The following is a 20,315-nucleotide window of genomic DNA, read 5'->3' on the forward strand; positions in this document are numbered from 1 at the left end:
AGAAAGACAGAGAGGTCCGAGAAAGTATCTCCGCTCTCTCTTTAATCCGAGGATAGGCGAGAGCGAGCGAAGCCAGTCGACACATGTACGGACGCTTCTACTTGTGTTCGTGACCATCGAGCAGCGGTAGTAGAAGCGAGGATGGCTCACGCAAACGAGCCTGCATCTGTGGTGGTAAGTGGAGGGGGAAATTCTGTAGACCGACGGTCTACTTTCTGGCAACACTGCTACGCTCTATAGTTAGTGAATTTTGATATAAGGAATGCAGACTGCACAAAGTATACTGCCAGCGGAAATACGTCAGTCGCCATCTTAAATGCAGAACGTAATATATCAAAAATTATATATATTATATTCACAGCCTGTCACCGTGAAGTGGCGGGTAGTGGAGTGGCGGGTAGTGCGGGCACATTTACATTCTATGCGCTTCATACGTGATTTGGAAATTTGGAATGCACCCTATGAATACGGCCGTATCAATACGGCCGTTACTCAGGTCCTCAGGTCGAATTGACCGTAGTCATGGCAACAACTGAATCCGTCAGAAAAGAAATCCCGCTCTCTGCCGGATCTGATCTTTGAAAATAAACGTCCTGGCCGTAGGAGACTCTTGTATCTGAAATCTGAATACCACCGATTTATGTTTTATTGTTTTATACTCTCAATTTTTAGATGATCAAAATTTCAAGTTCCTTTGTGGAAATTTTATTATTTAAAAATATTCGGTGGAATAATGAAAATGAAGAAGAACGCATTAAGGTTTCATTCAAACAAACTTTCTAGTTTCGATTGTGATTACGAAAGGAAAGAATCTAACATTACAGTAGAACTCAAAGGCAGGACTTTTGATCCGTTAGCCGATGAATTAATCTAATAATTCTAGTTTAATAGAGATTTTAGGTTCGTTCGAAGCATTTGAAATAATGATTTCTTTTTCTATAAAAATGTTATACCTTTTTATAGAAATTCCTTTTAAACATTAAAATTTTCATAGATTTTTCAGTGTCTAATCCTTTGGTTAACTTTGTTTTCGATGAGATTGCAGCAAATATGGATTTATTTCAGAAAGATGAATCAATAGAAAATATTGAATTGTGTAGAAATGTTTATGAACATTTTGCTGCAGAGAAAGACAATGAAGTAGAAGTAGGTTTTTATGGTTTACCAGCTCCAGTAAAGAATTTAATAAAACAGGTCAAAGGTATAAAGGAGCTATATGGTAAGTATTAATTTTATATCTTTATATTAATCATGAAGATTATATTTTGCTAAAGTTTACCTAATTGCAGAGTGGCAGGATGAATGTTTAAAACTCGAGGCTGTTCAAAAAAGGAAAAATTTAATTTATGCTTTGCCCACAAGTGGTGGCAAAACTTTGGTAGCTGAAATAATAATGCTGAAAGAGATCATCTGTCACAAAAGAAATGCATTGTTTATATTACCCTATGTCTCTATAGTTCAAGAAAAAGTATGTTTTAACTTAAATATATATGATGTTCTATTTACGTAAGAAAAGTAAAATATTTCTTGAAAAATTAAATACATAAAAGAAAATAATTTCTTAAAGGTTATCTTAAATTTCTTAAATGGAATGTTCTTTATAAGATACATAATATTTTCCAAGAGGATCTTAATAGTTTACAATCTCAAACTAAGGTTTTCTTATAAAATCTGAAGACATCAAAATGAAAATTTTAAATTTTGTTGGTTAAATCTTGTTTGGTGCATTGAAAGGCATGTGATGGTGATCTTTATTCTTTTAAATTAAATATATTTTCATTTGCAGATTCTTGTTTCTTGCATCTTTCCAAAAGCATATTAATGTATACAGGATGCATCATAAATTACATATATCTTTGGAAAATTGGATAGAAACTTTGCCTTAGCAACATTTTGAAAATTTGTTACGGATCCTAACCATTCTGTTTTCAACCTGAAAAGGAATCAAGCTTCGAAATCTGAAACACAGAAGAGTGCCAACAGTCTGTAAAAATACTACTGATAGTTTCCTGGAATACAGAATCCAAAGTCAGATACCCTTCCATGTTTTAAACAGAATGGGTGGCATTTACAACCAATTTTAAAAATGCTATTAAATCGATTTCTAGAAGAAAACAAATATAATTTTTTAATGGTGTTGTTATTTTCTCAGTTTGAAAAAATATTTTTAAGTCAAGTGTCTGTATAATTATTATACAGCTGGGTATAAATTCTAATATAAACAAATTTAAACTCTTTTGCAAATATAATAATAATGCTGAAAAGACTGAATCATTTTTTCATATTATTAATATTTTTCAAGTTATATAAGAATTTCTTGAGAGTTGAATTTGTTAAGAGAATAGTCTACTAAATGAATTAAGTAGCACATTCAATATGAATAATATAAAAAATAGTGTAGAATAACTTTTTACTAATATAATAATAGATAATAGAAAAACTAATGATTTTTTTTGTATCATAGATATTTATTATGTAACATAACATTGTATGCATTGCCTAAAGATATTGTAATGTCGCTCAACAAGTATGAATAATACAAAGAAATTTATTAATTTTTATTGTCTATTATCATTTCCAAAAAACACTCTATTCAACATAGTTTTTTAATAGTTTCTATTTAAAGAGTTATACAATTATTTTGATTGGTTATCAATTTAACAAATTCACGCATAGATGAACTTTTATGTAACTTTGTTTATATTATTTACATGAATAAAAGTTCTAAGATTTTTGTCATTATTATTATATTTTCAAAAAACTTATAACTTACTTTAATATTATTAGTACTTACTAGTTGCATAATAATTTATGCAGATTCATGATTTAAACATATTATTATGTAACTTGGAAAATATTGACAATATTAACAAATTGTATAACCATTTTCTTTTTAGGTTTAAGTCTTCTATCTACTGTTCCTGGGAAATATATCATTCATGTTACATCTTGTATATCAATGTACACTGGCCAATAGTAGTGGCATACCTAGGTGTTTACACTTGTTCGCTCAGTCATTCACTTTCAGATTTCAGTTAAGAGACAATATACTGTAATGTGATACAGGTAGAAATAAACCTCAACCTGTATTTTTGATTGACTTAATGTAGGGGATGACGCGTGCAAGCGTAAAGCGATGGGAACGCGATTACTGGCTATCTGTGTACGTACATATGAGTTTGGCTGAAGTAGTGTGCGCAACCACTACGAATACATGCACAAATTAATATAAATTTCTTGTAGAAAGCTCTTGTGATAAGCTACAATGTTGTCTAATAAACAAGGTATCATAATTTTTAAAACATTGAACCTGGCATTGACATGCCTTTCAACCCTGCATCCAAGTTCAACCAAATATAACTATTTACAGATTTTTTTGGTAAAATGTTTAGTTTTTGAAATTTGTTATTGTATCTTTTTTGGACACCAGTCAAATATTAAATTCTTAATTATGATATATAATGATTATAGGTACAGTCAATGGCCCCGCTGGCCTTAAACTTAGGATTCTTGATCGAAGAATATGCAGCAACGAAGGGACAATATCCGCCTAAACGCAGAATGAAAAAGAATGGAATTTATATCTGTACAATCGAGAAAGCACAAAGTTTATTGAATAGTTTGATCGAATTAAATCGTTTGAGCGAGGTGAGAGTTTAATATATAAATAAAATATGAAGGAATCAACATAATTGGTGACAAAATGAATTTACCTAGATTGGAACAATAGTTGTTGATGAATTACATTTACTGGGAGAAAATGGAGGAAGAGGAGCTACTTTGGAAGTACTTTTAACTAAAGTTATGTATGTCGATGGTAAGATTTAAATGGCTAATGATCTGATTGAAGCAAGAACTACATTTTATGAATATGTTATTAAAAACCAGAAAATTTATATTTTTCCATTAACCTTAACTAAACTATTTTAGAAAATATACATATCGTTGGAATGAGTGCTACAATAGGTAATCTAAAAGAAGTAGCGCAATTTCTCAAGGCAGAGCTCTACACACAAAATTTTCGTCCAATTATAATAAAGGAATATCTAAAATGTGAAGATTCCATATGGTTAATTGATGTAGAAAATACAAAAGATATTTTAACTGAAAAGAAAAAAATTAACTATCGTGTAGGTATCAGACATCATGGAATTTATTATTTAAAATTTTTTTTTCTATTTGTATATATAGTGTATAATGTAGCTTATAGAATATTCGGTTTATTTTTCAGTATTCCCAAAATGCCATTGCTTTGGATCCTGATAAAATTGGGGGTCTTGTAATGGATGTTGTCCCACAAGATGCGTGCCTCATCTTTTGCTCCAGTCGTGCGAATTGCGAAAACGTAGCGCTATTGCTGAGTAAAGTTTTATTTAGGTCTAGATATTTTATTGATGGTGTAATGCTTTTGTATTCAGAAGAGAAGTCATAATTTTGTTTTTATGTTTTAGATCGTTATTGAATTATAAACAAAAAGAGAAGGAGGTATTGAAAAAAGCTTTGGAGGGTGAAGCACCAATATGTCCAATATTATCAAAAACTATAGCATTTGGCGTAGCATATCATCATTCTGGCTTAACATCTCAAGAGCGACAATTATTAGAGGAAGCATTTCGGGAAGGGATACTTTGTGTTATTTGCTGTACATCAACATTAGCTGCAGGCGTAAATTTACCAGCACGAAGAGTAATTTTACGAAATCCTTATATAGGGAATCAATTTATAACATTAAGTAGATACAAGCAGATGACGGGAAGAGCTGGCAGAGCAGGCTTGGGAGAAATGGGTGAAAGTATACTTATTTGCAAGCGGCCAGAATTACCAGCGGTAGTATAACGCTTGCATGAATCAATCATTTGCATGTGTGATAATGATGATTGAGTCAATAATAGAAAACTTTTACAATAGGTAAAAGATCTATTTGCATCAAAGATGGACGATTGTTTAAGCTCATTACACATGGAAAAAGATAAAGGAATTCATAATTTAATATTGAGCGCTATATTTTTGTCTATCACCAGTACGAAATTCGATCTGTATAATTTATTTTCAAGCACCTTGTGCGCCATTCAACAAGATCGTCTAACGATTGATGTTAAGAATATGATCGATGAAGCTGTCAACTCTTTTTTGAGATCTGGTATTCTAAAAGTTAAATATGAAAAGCCGCATATCTCAGCTGACACAGAATCAAATATCGATCTATCACAAACAAAATTACAGAATCTAGAAACAGAGGCTGGAGATGCATTCGAGCTTTCAGAATTAGGTCGCGCTGCAATAAAAGGTATACATATACTACCTATATAACAGAATGTTCAAGTATCAGTTACCTGAAATATATCAAAAATCTATTTTAGTTGAATAATACATTAACCGATTCGAGATCATTACACACCGCGTGTGCAATAATAACAACGAGGAATTATGCGTTGATTGAGTAATTTCCATAATAAACGAGTTTTTTTTTTATTAAAAATGACCAGTATAAAGAAAAAAAGATTTCGCTCTTGGAAACCGTATTTAAAAGAAACAGTTGTCTCGAATGGGTTAAACAATGTTTCGAATGGCTATTGAAATTAGGTTGAAGAATGTGCAGTTGAAAACAGATATATGTGTTTCTATCGTAAAACGTCACTATAGTCTTCACACCCTTCATCACTCCAGACAGGGTTAAAACAGTGTCCTTATATAATAGATTTTGTATCAAATGTTTAGTTTTTGAGATATTTAAGAATCACGATACTCTTTGAACAGTCTATATATGTATACAGGGTGTCCCAAAATAACTGGAGTAGCAGAAAACCTCGAAAATTAAACATTTCAGAAAAAAACTTTAAATAGATAGGTTACAGTATTTTTGAAACTGTATATTAGGTGGTACATTTGGTTTGACCTTCGGCGCAGTGCTGAAGGACATATGAAGATCACCTTGAATTCTTAAAATAGAACTCCCTATTTTTTATTGTATATTCTTGTAGCTGCTCTCAAAAACTTCAAAACATTATATGAACGTATCATTCCATCTAGTACTTCATTAAATATTTCCAGTTGAGATTGCATGTAGGTGAGCGATCTTACTGGAATTTGTGTAGCGATACGCACAATCCTTATTAGCAAATTCACATCTACTTGCAATTTCAACTTGAAATATCTAATGAAGTACTGGATGTAATGATACTTTCATATGGTTTTTTGGAAAGCTTTAGAGATCAGCTACCAGAATATGCAATAAAAACTAGGGGGTTCTATTTTAAGAACTTAAGGTGACCTTCATATGTCCTTCGGCACTGCGCCGAAGGTCAAACCAAATGTACCACCTAATACAGCTTCAAAAATACTGTAACCTATGTATTTAAAGTTTCTTTCTGAAACGTTTAGTTTTCGAGATTTTCTACTATTCTGGCTATTCTGGGATACCCTGTATATATATATAGAGTATACTTCTATGTAATTAAAGAAACTTTTTTAAGTAATTCCAATATCAAGGGTCAGTTTATTGTAGGATCTATTGAACTGCAGTCTGCATATAACTTGTACACCGATTTAAAAACTGCTCAAAATCATTTAATCTTAAGTGATTGCCTTCATCTACTTTACCTTGTTACGCCATACAATACCACAAACCAGGTGAAAATTATAGAGTCAGTATACTACGATGAAGCTCTGAAGCTGACCAGTGGTCAAATGGCAACTGCAAGATTACTGGGAATAAATGAAGCCACTATTGGTCAAATACGTAATGGAATTATGCCTAAGGTTGGTGTGAGATTTCTTTTTACTTATCTTTGCGATATTATGTTAATTGCTTCTATTTAGAATATTGATCCAAGAGTAGTGCAAAGATTTTATATCACCTTAATATTGTACGAGTTTTGGAATCAGCAAACTGTCTATTCGATTGCACAAAAATATCAAATTAGCAGAGGTGTTGTACAGAATTTATTGACCACTGTGGCTTCTTTTGCTTCTGCAGTTGTTAGATTTTGCCAGGTGAGTTTCATTTTTGTTGTTACATGCTTCTCTTACTATAATATTTAGTAAGTTGGTTTGATTCTCTATTATTATTTAAATTTGTATCATTTTAACAGGAGTTGAAGGAATTTTGGGCATTTGCTGAAATATTTTGTGCTTTTAGCAAGAAATTATCTTACTGTTGCCCAGCAGAATTAGAAATTTTAATGGAACTTCCTGGAGTGAAAATTGTAATAAGTCAATCAAAGATGCTTTAAATATTAGATTTCTTTTTATTGTACATTATCTTTTCTAGGGACGAGCGTATCAACTATTCAATGCTGGGTATAAGACATTGCAAAATGTTGCAAGCGCCGATCCTAAAGCACTACAAGAAACTGTAAAATATATGAGTAAAAGATCTGTGAAACAAATGATCGCATCTGCACACGTAAGTGGTCTGATTATGAATAAGAAAATATCTCATGCATAGCAACTATAACCTTCATTTTATTATATTTTTAAGCTTTTGATCCTGCAGAAAGTGGAGGATTTGAGAGATGAAGCGGCACATGTTTTACAGGGTATAGATATCTAAGGATTTATAAAATTGTGTAAAGCTGTTATTTACTTTCAAAATAATAATACCTACTTTTTTTATAGCAATATTTAAATTTAATATTTCCTTGTTAATTATTATCCAATATTTAAGAAGTAAAAAAATTGTGCTTTACAGAACAATTTGTTGAAAGGATAGCAAATTGTTTAAGCTGGCACATAAAAAATTATTTCACAAAGCACAAAAGAAACACTTAAAGTAAAGTAGTTTCTATGTAATGTGTGACAAACGTTTTTGAAGTAATTATTATCGTTTTTTATACAAACAAGGTTTTAATGCTATTATAGGTAGTCTGTTCTTATTTTTATTTATATCAAAATCCTTTTTAAAATCCATAAAATAAAAAGTATTATGAGATAAATCTTTCCATATATTTTTAAAGCCATATTCATTTAAAGAAATGATAAAATTAGAGACATCATCAAATCTACTCTCTACCTCAGCTATTTTTAAAAGACCACTGAAATTGAAAATTATTGGATTATTTTACAGTTGGAAAAATCTTGGCTACAAAATAAACAACTATTGTGAAAAAAATAATTCAAGCAAAATTTGTTCTCTTACTGTTTCTTTAACACCCTGTTTGCTTCTCTAATGTAATCTCCTAGATTAGTACCCATTAGGGATAAGCAGAATACAACCACATCAATACTGCCTGTTAAAAGTGGTGTGTGTGCTATATCACATGCTATTATACTTGAATTAATTGCAACTAAATCAAATGAATGTACTTTCTGAACTACAGAATCTGCTAATTTTCCTTCTCCACATCCAAAGTCTGCAATTATGAAGTCTTTTGACCTACAAAATATTACATTCACAGTATATTACATATTAATCAGAAATAGTAATTAGAAGTATATAGCTTATTGTTATTTACAAATGATTGATCGAAGAAGCTACCCTTTCCAATGGATTTAAAGGCCATTTTGCTACTTGTCTTTTATAGCCTTCATGATATATTAAAAATTCATCTGGGTTTTCTGCAAAAAATCTTTTAGATTGTGAGCTATCAAAGGAATATAGTTGCTCATTTATAAACCTGAATCTTGATGAATTTAATCGCTGCATCATTTTTTCTCGTAAGGAGATCTTATTTGATGGCTTAATTTCCAGTATGCTAGGCTTATCGCATTTATTCTTTGCTTTTTCTATTAACATTCTTTTAATTTTTTCAGTATTCATTTTATTATTAAATTTAATTGATTTTTTATTAAGCTTTACTTGTTTATGACAAAACGGCATTGGTTTTTGAATTCCTGAAGTTGTTATCTGTGTCTTAATTTTATATTGATTATAACTCATTCCTTTTTATATTTTTATTGTTACTAATATAAATTTTATTAAGGTTTGTCGAACAATTAAAGTTGAAAGGGCCGTTGTAACCAAGCAATTCAGGCAAGCCTCATGTACAACATGGCGGACAAAAATCTGAACGCGGAAATTTGGGTTGGTAGCAGTGATCGTAAACCTCGTTAACGTCGTTTTTTGTAGAATCAGATTTTTGCCAAATGGTTAGTAGTACACGAGACTTTTGACAGGTTCAAGGATGTAGCGAGCTTATTGGTGGCCCTTTTGGTTTCTAATTGAAGACCTAAATAGTAAAATATTCATTATTGGTTTCAATATATAATTTTTATATCTAATACGACTACTAAGCTGTACTTTTCCTTTTCCTAGTTTTTGGCCGATACTTTTGACTGACGTAATACCATTGTTGGAGGAAGAAGACTTTTTTTCCAAAAGTAAGCGAAGATTGAAGTATAACACAACATAATTCACGCCTTTCGTGTGAAATAGATTTCGATGAACGTTGAAATAAAAAGAAGTCTTCGCCTTATGTATAATCGTTGGATAATAAATTATTATCAAAAAAATACATGAATCAACTGACTCGCTTCAAAGGCGTTCATTGGCGATATAAGATTCATTATGGCTCTTATTAAATTAGTCATTATTGCTTTAACTTTAACATGTTCTCTCAATTTCGTTTAAACCAATAAATCTTCATGAAACCAGAAAACGATACCTTTATGTAATTTTGGCGCCATAGAATTATAAATATTCATATTAATTAAATGATAATTTTAAATTATAAAACAACTTTAATAGTTTAATAAAATTCACTTTCAACAAATTAAACTTTTTTTCATTTATCATACCACTTCAAAATTAATTATAAAGCACTCCCCTATATAATTCTTATACAAAACCGGCAATTTCCATTTATTTTACATGCTAACATAACAATATCTACAGTTTGAATTTAATTAAAAATACAAAAAGTCAAGGTTTAATTTAGTTTATTCAGTAATAACATTTCATTACATTCTGTCAGCTACAAATCGTAGTTATAATTGTTAAATATATTCGCCATTTGTTAACACAGGCGACACAGGCTTTGCATTTAGCATTGTTAAAAAGATAATAATGTAAACAAATGGACCTGTCAAAAGTCTCGTGTACTAACCATTTGGCAAAAATCTGATTCTACAAAAAACGACGTTCACGGGGTTTACGATCACTGCTGCCAACCCAAATTTCCGCGTTCAGATTTTTGTCCGCCATGTTGTACACTATTGCTCAATAATCTTGCGTCAGGCGAGGGGCAGTGGGGATAAGAGGGTCAAGGGGTTATCTAGGGAATTCTAGTGGACACCGTCAAATTTTAGATCGGCTATCCCTTTGACGTCAAAAGAGCTGTCAAAACCTAAATTAACCTGTATTTTGAAGAAATACAGAAAGATAAATATTTTTAAAAAACGAATAAAAGGAAAGAAAGAAAGGATTTTAATAAATATATAAAGAAAAAATATCAGATGAGTATTAGTTAATAGGAAATGTTAAAGTAATTATAAATTATTAAGAAAATATACTTTGTGGTTTTTTTATATATGTTACAGGTTAAATGCTGTTTCTGATGAGTTTAAATTACAGCAAAGAAATATATATAGACCAATGAATAAAAAAGGACTAATTTATGAAGCATTTCTGTGTGGACCAGTTATTTCAATAATTATGGTTTAATTATGTTATAATAGTGATTGTGAAAGCGTTTGGTGTATATACACAAAGAAATTCTATTATAAATTAATAATTATATATAATAATGTGTTGATTCCTATTACTATAAATTAAAGCTAGTTCAATTAAAATACTCGTTCTCTTTCTTCCTTATCCAAATTCTATACATACATAGTAATTAGATATTCTCATAGAATCTATCCTTTAAACTAATTAAATTGCAACTATTTGAAATGTGCAAGTCATAACTATTTGCTTCAATTATTTGTATTATTCAATGCGAGACAAATTGCATAAAGACTCTTCAAATTTCTTATTGATCTGTCACATTCTTTCACATCTTGTGTGACATTTATTTGCCTTGTTTGTTCCTTCTTCTTTTAGTTTTCAACATATACCAATATTTCTCTAGATATTTTCAAATACGCTGAAGTATGCTTATTCTGCTGTCTAATTGATTCTATCAATGTGAGGATGATAGGTAAGCTATTGCTCTATTAAATTTGAAGAATCTAGACACTTCACTTAATTTATTGTACTTAAATGTAATGTTTGGTACTTCATCTACATGATATCTTTTCTTTACATTTGACAGGATATTGTCCTCCAATACATTCATGTATACTGCTGAGTTAATCTTGTTTTCAGCTTCAAATAATTTTCCAACTACATATTTGGATATCCATTCCTAATATACAATACTTATTTTGTTACTCCTATTTGTTGTTGAGAATTATCTGTCTTAAATCCTTAATTTATCTAGTCGCCATATATATATTCTATTATTTTCAGATGATTGATATATCTTACTACCAATTCTGTCAACATTATAATAGGAGTAACAAAATAAATATATTCTATATTCAAAATGTATATCCAAACACGTAGTTGAAAAACTATTCGAAGCTGAAAGCAAAATGAACTCATTAGTATACACATACCTTCTAAAGAACTTTATCTTCCCAAGTACTATGAGAACATATCTCACAAAAGAGATACCAAATTTAAATAACATCATTCAAATGCCTATTTTTCAAATTTAACTAGACAATGGTTTATCAATGATTTCAATATTTATAAAATTAATTAGAGATCAGCAGAATCATCAGATCTGCGTGTAATAATTAATGATTGTAAAATTATTTTTATATGTTATAGACTAGAAGAAAATAGTGCAAAGGAGGCATATAAATGTCATAAAAGATAATATGTAGAAGGATGTGACATATTAATAAGAAATTTGCAGAGGCTCTATGCAATTTCTCTTACAATGAATAATAAATATCATTGAAGCAAATAGTTATGACTTGCACATTCCAAATAGTTACAATTTAATTAGTTTAAAGAATAGATTCTACGAGAATATGTAATTACTATGTATGTATAGAATTCAGATAAGGAGGAAAGAAAAAGAATATTTTAATTGAACTAGCTTTAATTTATAGTAATAAGAATCAACACATTATTATATATAATTATTAATTTATAATAAAATTTCTTTGTGTATATACACCAAACGCTTACACATTCACTATTAGAACATTACATCATAATTATTGAAATGACTGGTCCACACAGAAATGCTTCATAAATTAGTCCTTTTTTATTTATTGGTCTATATATATTTCTTTTCTGTAATTTAAGCTCATCAGAAAACGCATTTAATCTGTAACAGAAATAAAAAAACCACAAAGTATATTTTCTTAATAATTAACAATTACTTTAACATTTCCTATTAACTAATACTCATCTGATATTTTTTCTTTATATATTTATTAAAATCCTTTCTTTCTTTCTTCTTATTTGTTTTTTAAAAATATTTATGTTTCTGTATTTCTTCAAAATACAGATTAATTTAGCTTTTGACAGCTCTTTTGACGTCAAAGGGATAGCCGATCAAAAATTTGACGGTGTCCACTAGAATTCCCTAGATAACCCCTTGCCTCTCTTATCCCCACTGCCCCTCGCCTGACGCAAGATTATTGAGCAATAGTGTACATACATGAGGCTTGCCTGAATTGCTTGAGTCTGTTCTCGTTGCCTACACTTTTTACACTTTGTGCACTTTTTAGGGTGTCAACTTATACAATGGACAAAGACAGAAATACGGAAAGTGTAGAAAGTGTTAAAAGTGTAGGCCAACGAGAACAGACCTTTGGTTAGGGCCGGTGTAATGGAGCAATTCAGGCAAGCCTCATGTACAACATAGCGAGTAAAAATCTGAACATGGAAATTTGGGTTGGCAGCAGTGATTATTAGGTATAATGACGTCATTTTTCATAGAATCAGATTTTTGCCAAATGGGTAGTACACGAGACTTTTGACAGGTCCATTTGTTTACATTAATATCTTTTTAATAATGTTAAATGCAAAGCATGTGTTAACAATTGGTGAAGTAATGTATTTAATAATTATCACTACGATTTGTAGCTGACAAAATGTAATGAAATGTTATTACTGAATAAAATAAATTAAACCTTGATTTTGTGTGTTTTTAATTAAATTGAAACTGTAGATATTGTTATGTTAACATGTAAAAAAAATGGAAGTTACCGGTTTTGTATAAGAATTATATAGGGCAGTGCTTTATAATTAATTTTGAAGCGGTGTGATAAATGAAAAAAAGTTTAATTTGTTGAAAGTGAATTTTATTAAACTCTTAAAGGTGTTATGTAATTTAAAATTATCTTTTAATTAATATAAATATTTATAATTCTATAGAGCGATAATTACATAACCTTCCTGGTTTCATGAAGATTTATTGGTGTAAAAGGACCACAATGGTATTACGTCAGTCAAAAGAACTGGCCAAAACTAGGAATAGAAAAAGTACAGCTTTGTAGTCTTATTAGATATAAAAATTATATATTGAAATCAATAATGAATACTATTTAGGTCTTCAATTAGAAACCAAAAGGGCCACCAATAAGCTCGCTACATCCTTGAACCTGTCAAAAGTCTCGTGTACTAACCATTTGGCAAAAACTGATTCTACAAAAAATGACGTCATCTGGCTTTTCAATCACTGCTGCCAACCCAAATTTCCATGTTCAGATTTTTACTCGCTATGTTGTACATGAGGCTTGCCTGAATTACTCCGTTCCACCGGCCCTTACAACGGCCCTAAGTCTGTCATCTTGATAAGTATCATTCATCATAATAGTAATTGGCTGTTAAAAGCATAACCGCTGCCTAAGGGTCGATGAAACAACGTTCGCAAATGCAATGCTGGAATTGCTGGAAACCTAAGAAATCGAAGCCAAAAAAGCAGTGATCATTCTAAGACAATAATTTTACGTAAAAATTATAAAATATCACATAACTTATGTAGTTTTTATCCAGAGGGTGCATTCCAAATCACGCATGAAGCGCATAGAATGTGACATAAAGGGTGCGTTCCGAGTCACGCATATGCGCGCAGTAAGCACTTAAATTCTATAATAAATGTGACATAAACTGTACATTCTATGCGCTTCATGCGTAATTTGGAATGCACCCAAACTGTACATTCTATGCGCTTCATGCGTGATTTGGAATGCACCCTTCATTTCGAGTTTCCAAACATGAAATCTGCTATTTTGGCTTCAAATTCTTAGGTTTTCAGCATTGCATTTGCGAACGTTTCACCGACCCTCAGCGATTGCTGTATTTTGTAGCGGGTTGGATTTTCAGTGGCTCTCATCATTTGTTGAACAATATGCAGCGAAGTTAGGCGCTAGCTGAAGTCAATGTGGCGCCAATTATGATTGATTTTAAAATGCACAGGATCATAATTAACTGTATAATTTAAAAATATACCTTTAATTTGTTAAAGATTATAATATATGCAGATGTGTGTGGGGGTAAATTATTAAACAGACCTACGTATATATTTCTTTTTAAAATCGATTTATAAATTTAATATTTCACCTAAATAAGAGTGTGTGAAGTCTAGTTATTATAAATTTTATTCAGAGCGTCTCTTTTTAAAAGTTGCAGGCAAATATGTCAATCGTAAAGTATATTAATAAGGACTGAGAGAAAATTTTGAGATAAAGATTGTATGGATTAAAGAGGCACAGATAATACAAATATGGAATTTGCGTTGCTAAACTCATGAAGAATAGGATTTAGCCTGTAACAGACATAAAATAACCACAAAGTATATATTTCCTTATAAATTCACAATAATTTTCAGTTTTTGTTATTAATTTATACTCATCTGATTTATTTTTTCTTCTCTGTTATGTATTAAAATCCTTCCTTCTTTTCCGCAATCGTTTTCCGAAAATATTATTTTTGTTTACGATCCAAAATTGAGGGTTAATCGCGCCATTTGACAGCTACGGACAAACTCCCTAGAAATCCCTTCGCCCCTCAGATTCCTACTTCCCCTCGCCTGACGCAAGATTTCTGCACCCAACATGAAGTATGTAGTACAGCAAAAAAGAACAGACCTATGGAATAGGGGTTTCTAGGGAAAACTAGAGCGAAATGCAGGGGTGCGTTCCGAGTCACGCATATGCGCCCAACGCTTAAATTCTATAATAAATGTGACATAAACTGTACATTCCATGCACTTCACGCGTTACTTGGAATGCACCCCAGAACTCATCTTGTATGTGGTGAAGTTGGTATCGCTGGCGCGCAAACATCCCTGAACTAAAGATAAACAATCTGTATGAATCTGTCATAAACAGATTTCCTGTTTGCAATCCAATTTAAAAAAGTTAAAAATTTTTTTTACTTATAAATAGAAAATAATGTTTAATACAATAATAATTCATAAATGTACCAAAGTATCATGTCAACGGCATACTCCATCTAGAATTGTTATTTTATTTTTCGTTTTCTCTATCGCAATAATGGCCCTATACCACCTTTTGAAGTTTGGTGATGTGCATCAGCAAACTGTTTACAATGGCATAGAATTAAATGGTATAAATGATTTGCCAGCTCAAACATTAAATTTTAATTCGCCTACTGCAAGCTTACTAAACTCATCTTGCACTCATTTTGGATGTTTTAATGTTTATCGTTGTGGGAGTCAAGGGAATAAACTTTTAGTATATGTTTATCCTTTAAAAGTATATATAGATAGTTCAGGTAAATCTGTTACTGGTCAAATGACTACAGAATTTTATCAAATGTTGCTGACTATAATTTCTAGCCAATTTTATACTTCGAACCCACATGAAGCATGCATTTTCATTCCCTCAATTGACATGTTAAATCAAAATAGGTTAAGAATTCAAGAAGTCTCACAAGCACTGAATATTTTAAATTTGTAAGTATTTGCTGCCATTAAAATCATGAAACTGTTTTATTCTTATTATAAATATGGAAACAAACTTTATTTTATAGTTGGAATAATGGAGAGAATCATTTAATATTTAACATGGTTCCTGGTGGTGTTCCTGATTATAATCCAGTTTTAGATGTAGCAATAGGGAAAGCTATGATAGCCGGTGCTAGTCTTTCATCTTCAACTTACCGCTCAGGTTTTGATATAAGTTTACCAGTTTACAGTCCACTAATTGACTGCATTAAAATAAACCATAATACAACAAGGCAAGATTTTTTAAAATTAAAATATTCCAATATGCTTTCAATTAACATATATTATTTACATATTTTTAGATCATGGTTGGTTATTGCTTCACAGATTAATACTAACTCCATCTTTGAACAAGATTTATTACAAATAAAAACATTAAATCAGAAAGATATTTTAATTCTTGGTCCATGTCTTCATTATAACATCATGAATGATACAATACGTTGTATGGGAGAAGATGTTTACAAATATCCTGATATTTTACAAGTAAGCTTCTTCCGGATATAATTTGGTTTATAAATAACTGAATTATTGATATATAGTTATATTTTAGACAGCAACATTTTGTTTGGTAATTAAAGGAGTTAGGCTTGGCCAAGCTGTACTTTTAGAAGCTATGGCAGCTGGTTGTATTCCTGTTATTATTTCAGATTCACTTATAGTCCCTTTCAGTGATATTATTGACTGGACAAGGTAATGTAATTTTTTCCTATTTTGTATACTAACACAATGAATATAACAGTATAATATTAATTTTTTAAATTTGTAGAGCTGCAGTTTTTATTCAAGAAGCAGATATACTTTTGCTTGTATCTATTCTTAAGAAAATATCACCTCAAAGAATTATTGAGTTACATGAACAAGGTGTATGGTTATATAAAAAGTATTTCAGTTCTATGAGACAAATAACATTAACTACGTTAGAAATATTAACTGATCGCATATTTTCACATCGGGCAAGAGATTATAAATATTGGAATGTTCCATCTTATAAAGTAAGTTTTAAAAGAAATTGTTTTTAAAAACTGATACTAACAACTTTTCTAAATTGTATCATTAATAGAGAAAACCATCACCCCTTTTCTTACCAATAACAAAACAAAAAAACCAAGGATTTACAGCTGTAATTTTAACATACGATAGACTAGAGCTACTTTTTCTTTTAATTAACAAACTTGTAAAGGTACCAAGTTTATCCAAAGTTTTGGTTATATGGAACAATCAGCATAAGGATCCGCCCAATCGTAAGCTCTAAACTCGTTAAATTTTTATTCTTTAGTTTAAATTTATTCTACAAATAATTATTTATTCTACCAGCATCTCTCTGGCCTAAAATTAAAAAACCACTGAAAGTAATACAGACAAAGGAAAATATATTGTCAAATCGCTTTTATCCATATGAAGAAATTGAAACAGAAGCAATATTATCAATAGATGATGACATTATTATGTTAACTGCAGATGAAGTTGAATTTGCATTTGAAGTATTTATCTTTAAATTATTTTACATTAATAACGTTTTTCTTATATCAAAATTCTAGTCTTAATTTTCAATTTTCTATGCTTCTCTTGTATTATATTTAATCAAGCTTGGTCCATGTAAAAGAAACTTAAAGTGGTGTATTTCTTGTTACAGGAAGTATATCACTTTAACTCTTGTTCACATAGAGAAGCTATATTGGTTTCATTAATTGTAATTTCTTTTTGCTCATATCTTAAAACCAGCAAAAAGAAAAAAATAGTTTTATTATTAGGATAAAAATTCCTAAACATGGTGTAAGAGTTTCATCATTCTATAAAAAATGTTTGTTATTGTGTTTTAAATTATATCAAATCACATAAAGAAAGGATGCTAAATTTTGTTCCTCAATTTTGTTGCTATCATATTGTTAATATTCATAGTAAATATAAGTCCTTTAGACTGTAAAATGAATGAAATAAGTATAACTTGAAATTTAAATCATATCATTTATATCAGAAGAAAAAATAGATTTTCGAGATTATAAGAATTTGAGAGTTAAGACTAGAGTTATGGTTGACGTTGTATATTGAACCAAAAAATGACATTTATTGGACAAAAATTTGCGGGTAGCTCAAATCTTCGTTAATTTGAATCAAAATTGTTTTAAAATACTTGTACAACTATTTAGAGAGAGAGAGAGAGACTAGAATGCTTTATTGCAATAAATTCTTCAATATCCAAAATACATTTTTAAATAAAGTATCAATTTTCCAATACCCTATTTTATGAGGTATCTGAATATAATATTCTTGTATCTTTCAGGTTAAAAATGAAAGCACGCTTAAAGCTAAAAATAGTTTCTGTTAAAATAGTAGACCACAACTAAATTCCAGGTTAATAACACATGACAACATAATTTTATCACAGATCTTAGTATGTCCTACGATATAATTTAATTGATGCACTGAATCCAAATTTGGCACTAGAATTGCTTTATCTCGTCCAAGTTTTGAGATATTTAAGGTAGAAAGGTCAAACAGCGACTTTTTTGAGTCTATTCATTTCATGCCTCTGTGAAACGAGTAGGAAAGTTTATAATATAACTCGGTTGGTAGCATCACACGGTACAATCTTTCCTCTACAAAATAATCCATTGATTGCTTATTTATAACTTATCGAAATTATGCGTATTAAAAATGAAGCTTTATTGAAGTATGGAAACTCTGAAGCTTAGGTATCTCTAATTTGTGTATGATCTGGAATTGATTTACAAGCTATTATTCTATTTTGAGATATTTGTTACCTAAAAATACGAGATTATTGTTTTATAAGGAAATTTCTGTAATACATAATCTGAACAGCAAAACTAAGTTTTAATATTTTTTATTTTAGGTGCATAGATAAGGATATTCACAAAAAGCAATTTATTGACCCTTTGATCTGAATATCTCAAAATTCTGACATGATAAAGCAGTATTGACAATGGATTTAGATTCCACGTATACAAATTCTTTCTGAAATCTTTCGAATGCTTCTGTGATAAGAAACATATGTAAAACTTTCAGGGATATATGTATGCGGACTTTCATGCTTTAATACTGCAATGAAGCTTCATCTTTTAACTTTCATAATTTCAATAGGAAAAATTATAAATAAGCTATCAATACCTTTTTTGTAGGGGAAAGATTGTACTATACATTAAATTATAAACTTTTCTATTCTGTACACAAAGGTATAAATAGGCCTAAAAAGCAATTTTTTGACATTTCAACTTTAAATACCTCGAAGTTCTGACATGATAGAGGAACTCTCGTGGCTGATTTGGATTCAGCGCATTCAATTACATCGGAAAGCCTGCAAGGTTCTTCAGTGATAAAAAAAAATTTAATTTGTTGGCCAATGTAATTGTTAAAAGTTGTTTAGCAGCAGCTGGGTTATTTATATCAATTTTGTAAACAATATCAATGTTTCGTGAAAATTATTTTCAAAAAATTTAAGCTATGTTAAGATCAAAACACGTTTTCATCACTTTTGCAAAAATGTCGAAATTTATTTGTGCTAAGAATCATTCTATTTTCCTTAGTTATCAACAATATGCCTTAAATTTAAGCATTATGAGTGTAAAAATTTGTTATATAGTGAATTTTTTTAGTTGCATAATTTTCATATAACAGTAAATATTTTTTTGGTTGCAAAATCTTGAATATATTTTATAAACAATATACCAAAATAGTGAGAATGTTCATAGGAATTTTTCTCTTGCATTTTCGGCGATTTTGCTCATTTTCTATCAAGCAATTGTCTTTATTATTTTGACAATTCTTGACAATTAATAAGAATATTTAATCTTAAAGTCTCCTAAATTACAAGATAAATTTTTTCCGAAACATTTTCACTAGACTAGTCTGATATAGGGTGTAACAGCAATGATGCTTTTAATTTTAACCACATATTCTTGGGAATAAACTAAGTCGAAAAGTCTTATACTATAAGGTCCGAAAAAGCATCATTGCTGAGATAAATCAATTTTAAATCGATAAATCAGGACTTTGATTCAACGGAAAAATTACTTTATTCTCGCTTTCGTTGACAGTTCCCCTTCAAAAAACAAAAGAAGTTTCTACTTCTCTGTTGTGTATGATCCGTATTGTCATACACGCATATACACACACGCACGCAACTACGCCGATTATTAATATTACTTCCTAATGTCCTACATTTCTGATCCTGGTGTTGATGAAATTCATTTTCTGCCTATTTTTAAAAGGATCCTCGACAGCATCCATTTATATAATTGAAAAGTCTAAAGAATAATACGGCGTTATTTGTAGATTAATTTTCAAGTCTTTTTATCTTTGCGGTTGACACGATATATGAACTATTCTAAGGTAGTCAAGAAATAAGTATTATATTAAAAAAGCTATTACAAGAAATTGTAT

At 30.2% G+C, this 20,315-nt stretch overlaps 3 protein-coding genes across 10 annotated transcripts in view; 2 read left to right on the forward strand and 1 right to left on the reverse strand.

Annotated features, from left to right (window-relative positions):
* Positions 1–294: 294 nt before the first annotated feature.
* On the forward strand, positions 295–7,753 carry mus301 (mutagen-sensitive 301). 8 transcript variants are annotated; one of them, XM_066744536.1, is made up of 17 exons: positions 1,333–1,468; positions 1,787–2,134; positions 2,898–2,992; positions 3,067–3,163; positions 3,244–3,379; positions 3,472–3,648; positions 3,718–3,817; positions 3,931–4,130; positions 4,232–4,377; positions 4,452–4,827; positions 4,909–5,287; positions 6,506–6,759; positions 6,820–6,993; positions 7,092–7,205; positions 7,271–7,405; positions 7,481–7,538; positions 7,618–7,753. In XM_066744536.1, exons 5-17 carry the CDS (start codon positions 3,266–3,268, stop codon positions 7,701–7,703), a joined length of 2,313 nt encoding a protein of 770 aa, XP_066600633.1. In that variant the 5' UTR covers positions 1,333–1,468; positions 1,787–2,134; positions 2,898–2,992; positions 3,067–3,163; positions 3,244–3,265; the 3' UTR covers positions 7,704–7,753. The 8 variants fall into 8 exon arrangements, with proteins under 8 accessions (XP_066600637.1, XP_066600629.1, XP_066600633.1 ...); XM_066744537.1 differs by adding an exon at positions 1,568–1,703 and having other exon boundaries at positions 1,339–1,468; positions 2,898–3,163; XM_066744533.1 differs by having other exon boundaries at positions 2,898–3,163.
* A 66-nt stretch (positions 7,754–7,819) lies between these two features.
* On the reverse strand, positions 7,820–8,981 carry LOC136784064 (ribosomal RNA-processing protein 8). Its single transcript, XM_066744541.1, has 3 exons — positions 8,454–8,981; positions 8,138–8,374; positions 7,820–8,033 (listed from the first exon to the last, which is right to left on the reverse strand). The coding sequence occupies exons 1-3, from the start codon at positions 8,876–8,878 to the stop codon at positions 7,820–7,822; spliced, it is 876 nt and encodes a 291-aa protein (XP_066600638.1). The 5' UTR covers positions 8,879–8,981.
* Positions 8,982–15,244: 6,263 nt separating this feature from the next.
* The window catches only part of sotv (exostosin glycosyltransferase sotv), a 38,538-nt gene continuing 33,467 nt past the window's right edge, over positions 15,245–20,315 (forward strand). Inside the window, exons 1-7 of the mRNA XM_066744546.1 lie at positions 15,245–15,863; positions 15,941–16,147; positions 16,217–16,400; positions 16,468–16,607; positions 16,684–16,909; positions 16,978–17,158; positions 17,232–17,398. Coding sequence (XP_066600643.1) covers positions 15,340–15,863; positions 15,941–16,147; positions 16,217–16,400; positions 16,468–16,607; positions 16,684–16,909; positions 16,978–17,158; positions 17,232–17,398 — 1,629 coding nt within the window. The 5' untranslated portion in view covers positions 15,245–15,339. The remainder of the gene's footprint in view (positions 15,864–15,940; positions 16,148–16,216; positions 16,401–16,467; positions 16,608–16,683; positions 16,910–16,977; positions 17,159–17,231; positions 17,399–20,315) is intronic.

The sequence above is a fragment of the Prorops nasuta genome, unplaced genomic scaffold (genome assembly GCF_024137725.1).
Source record: "Prorops nasuta isolate Cenicafe-Biocafe unplaced genomic scaffold, Cenicafe_Pnas_1.2 PNAS00045, whole genome shotgun sequence".
NCBI classification, from domain to species: domain Eukaryota; kingdom Metazoa; phylum Arthropoda; class Insecta; order Hymenoptera; family Bethylidae; genus Prorops; species Prorops nasuta.

Excerpts from the sequence above, each read along its gene's own strand:
- mus301 (XM_066744532.1), top strand. The coding sequence starts at position 1,051 with ATGGATTTATTTCAGAAAGATGAATCAATAGAAAATATTGAATTGTGT. Across the intron at positions 6,760-6,819 it reads GTAATGGAATTATGCCTAAG|AATATTGATCCAAGAGTAGT; the intron begins GTTGGTGTGAGA and ends GCTTCTATTTAG. Across the intron at positions 6,994-7,091 it reads CAGTTGTTAGATTTTGCCAG|GAGTTGAAGGAATTTTGGGC; the intron begins GTGAGTTTCATT and ends TCATTTTAACAG.
- LOC136784064 (XM_066744541.1), bottom strand. The coding sequence starts at position 8,878 with ATGAGTTATAATCAATATAAAATTAAGACACAGATAACAACTTCAGGA. Across the intron at positions 8,375-8,453 it reads GCTTCTTCGATCAATCATTT|GTCAAAAGACTTCATAATTG; the intron begins GTAAATAACAAT and ends AATATTTTGTAG. Across the intron at positions 8,034-8,137 it reads AACAGGGTGTTAAAGAAACA|TGGTCTTTTAAAAATAGCTG; the intron begins GTAAGAGAACAA and ends TTTCAATTTCAG.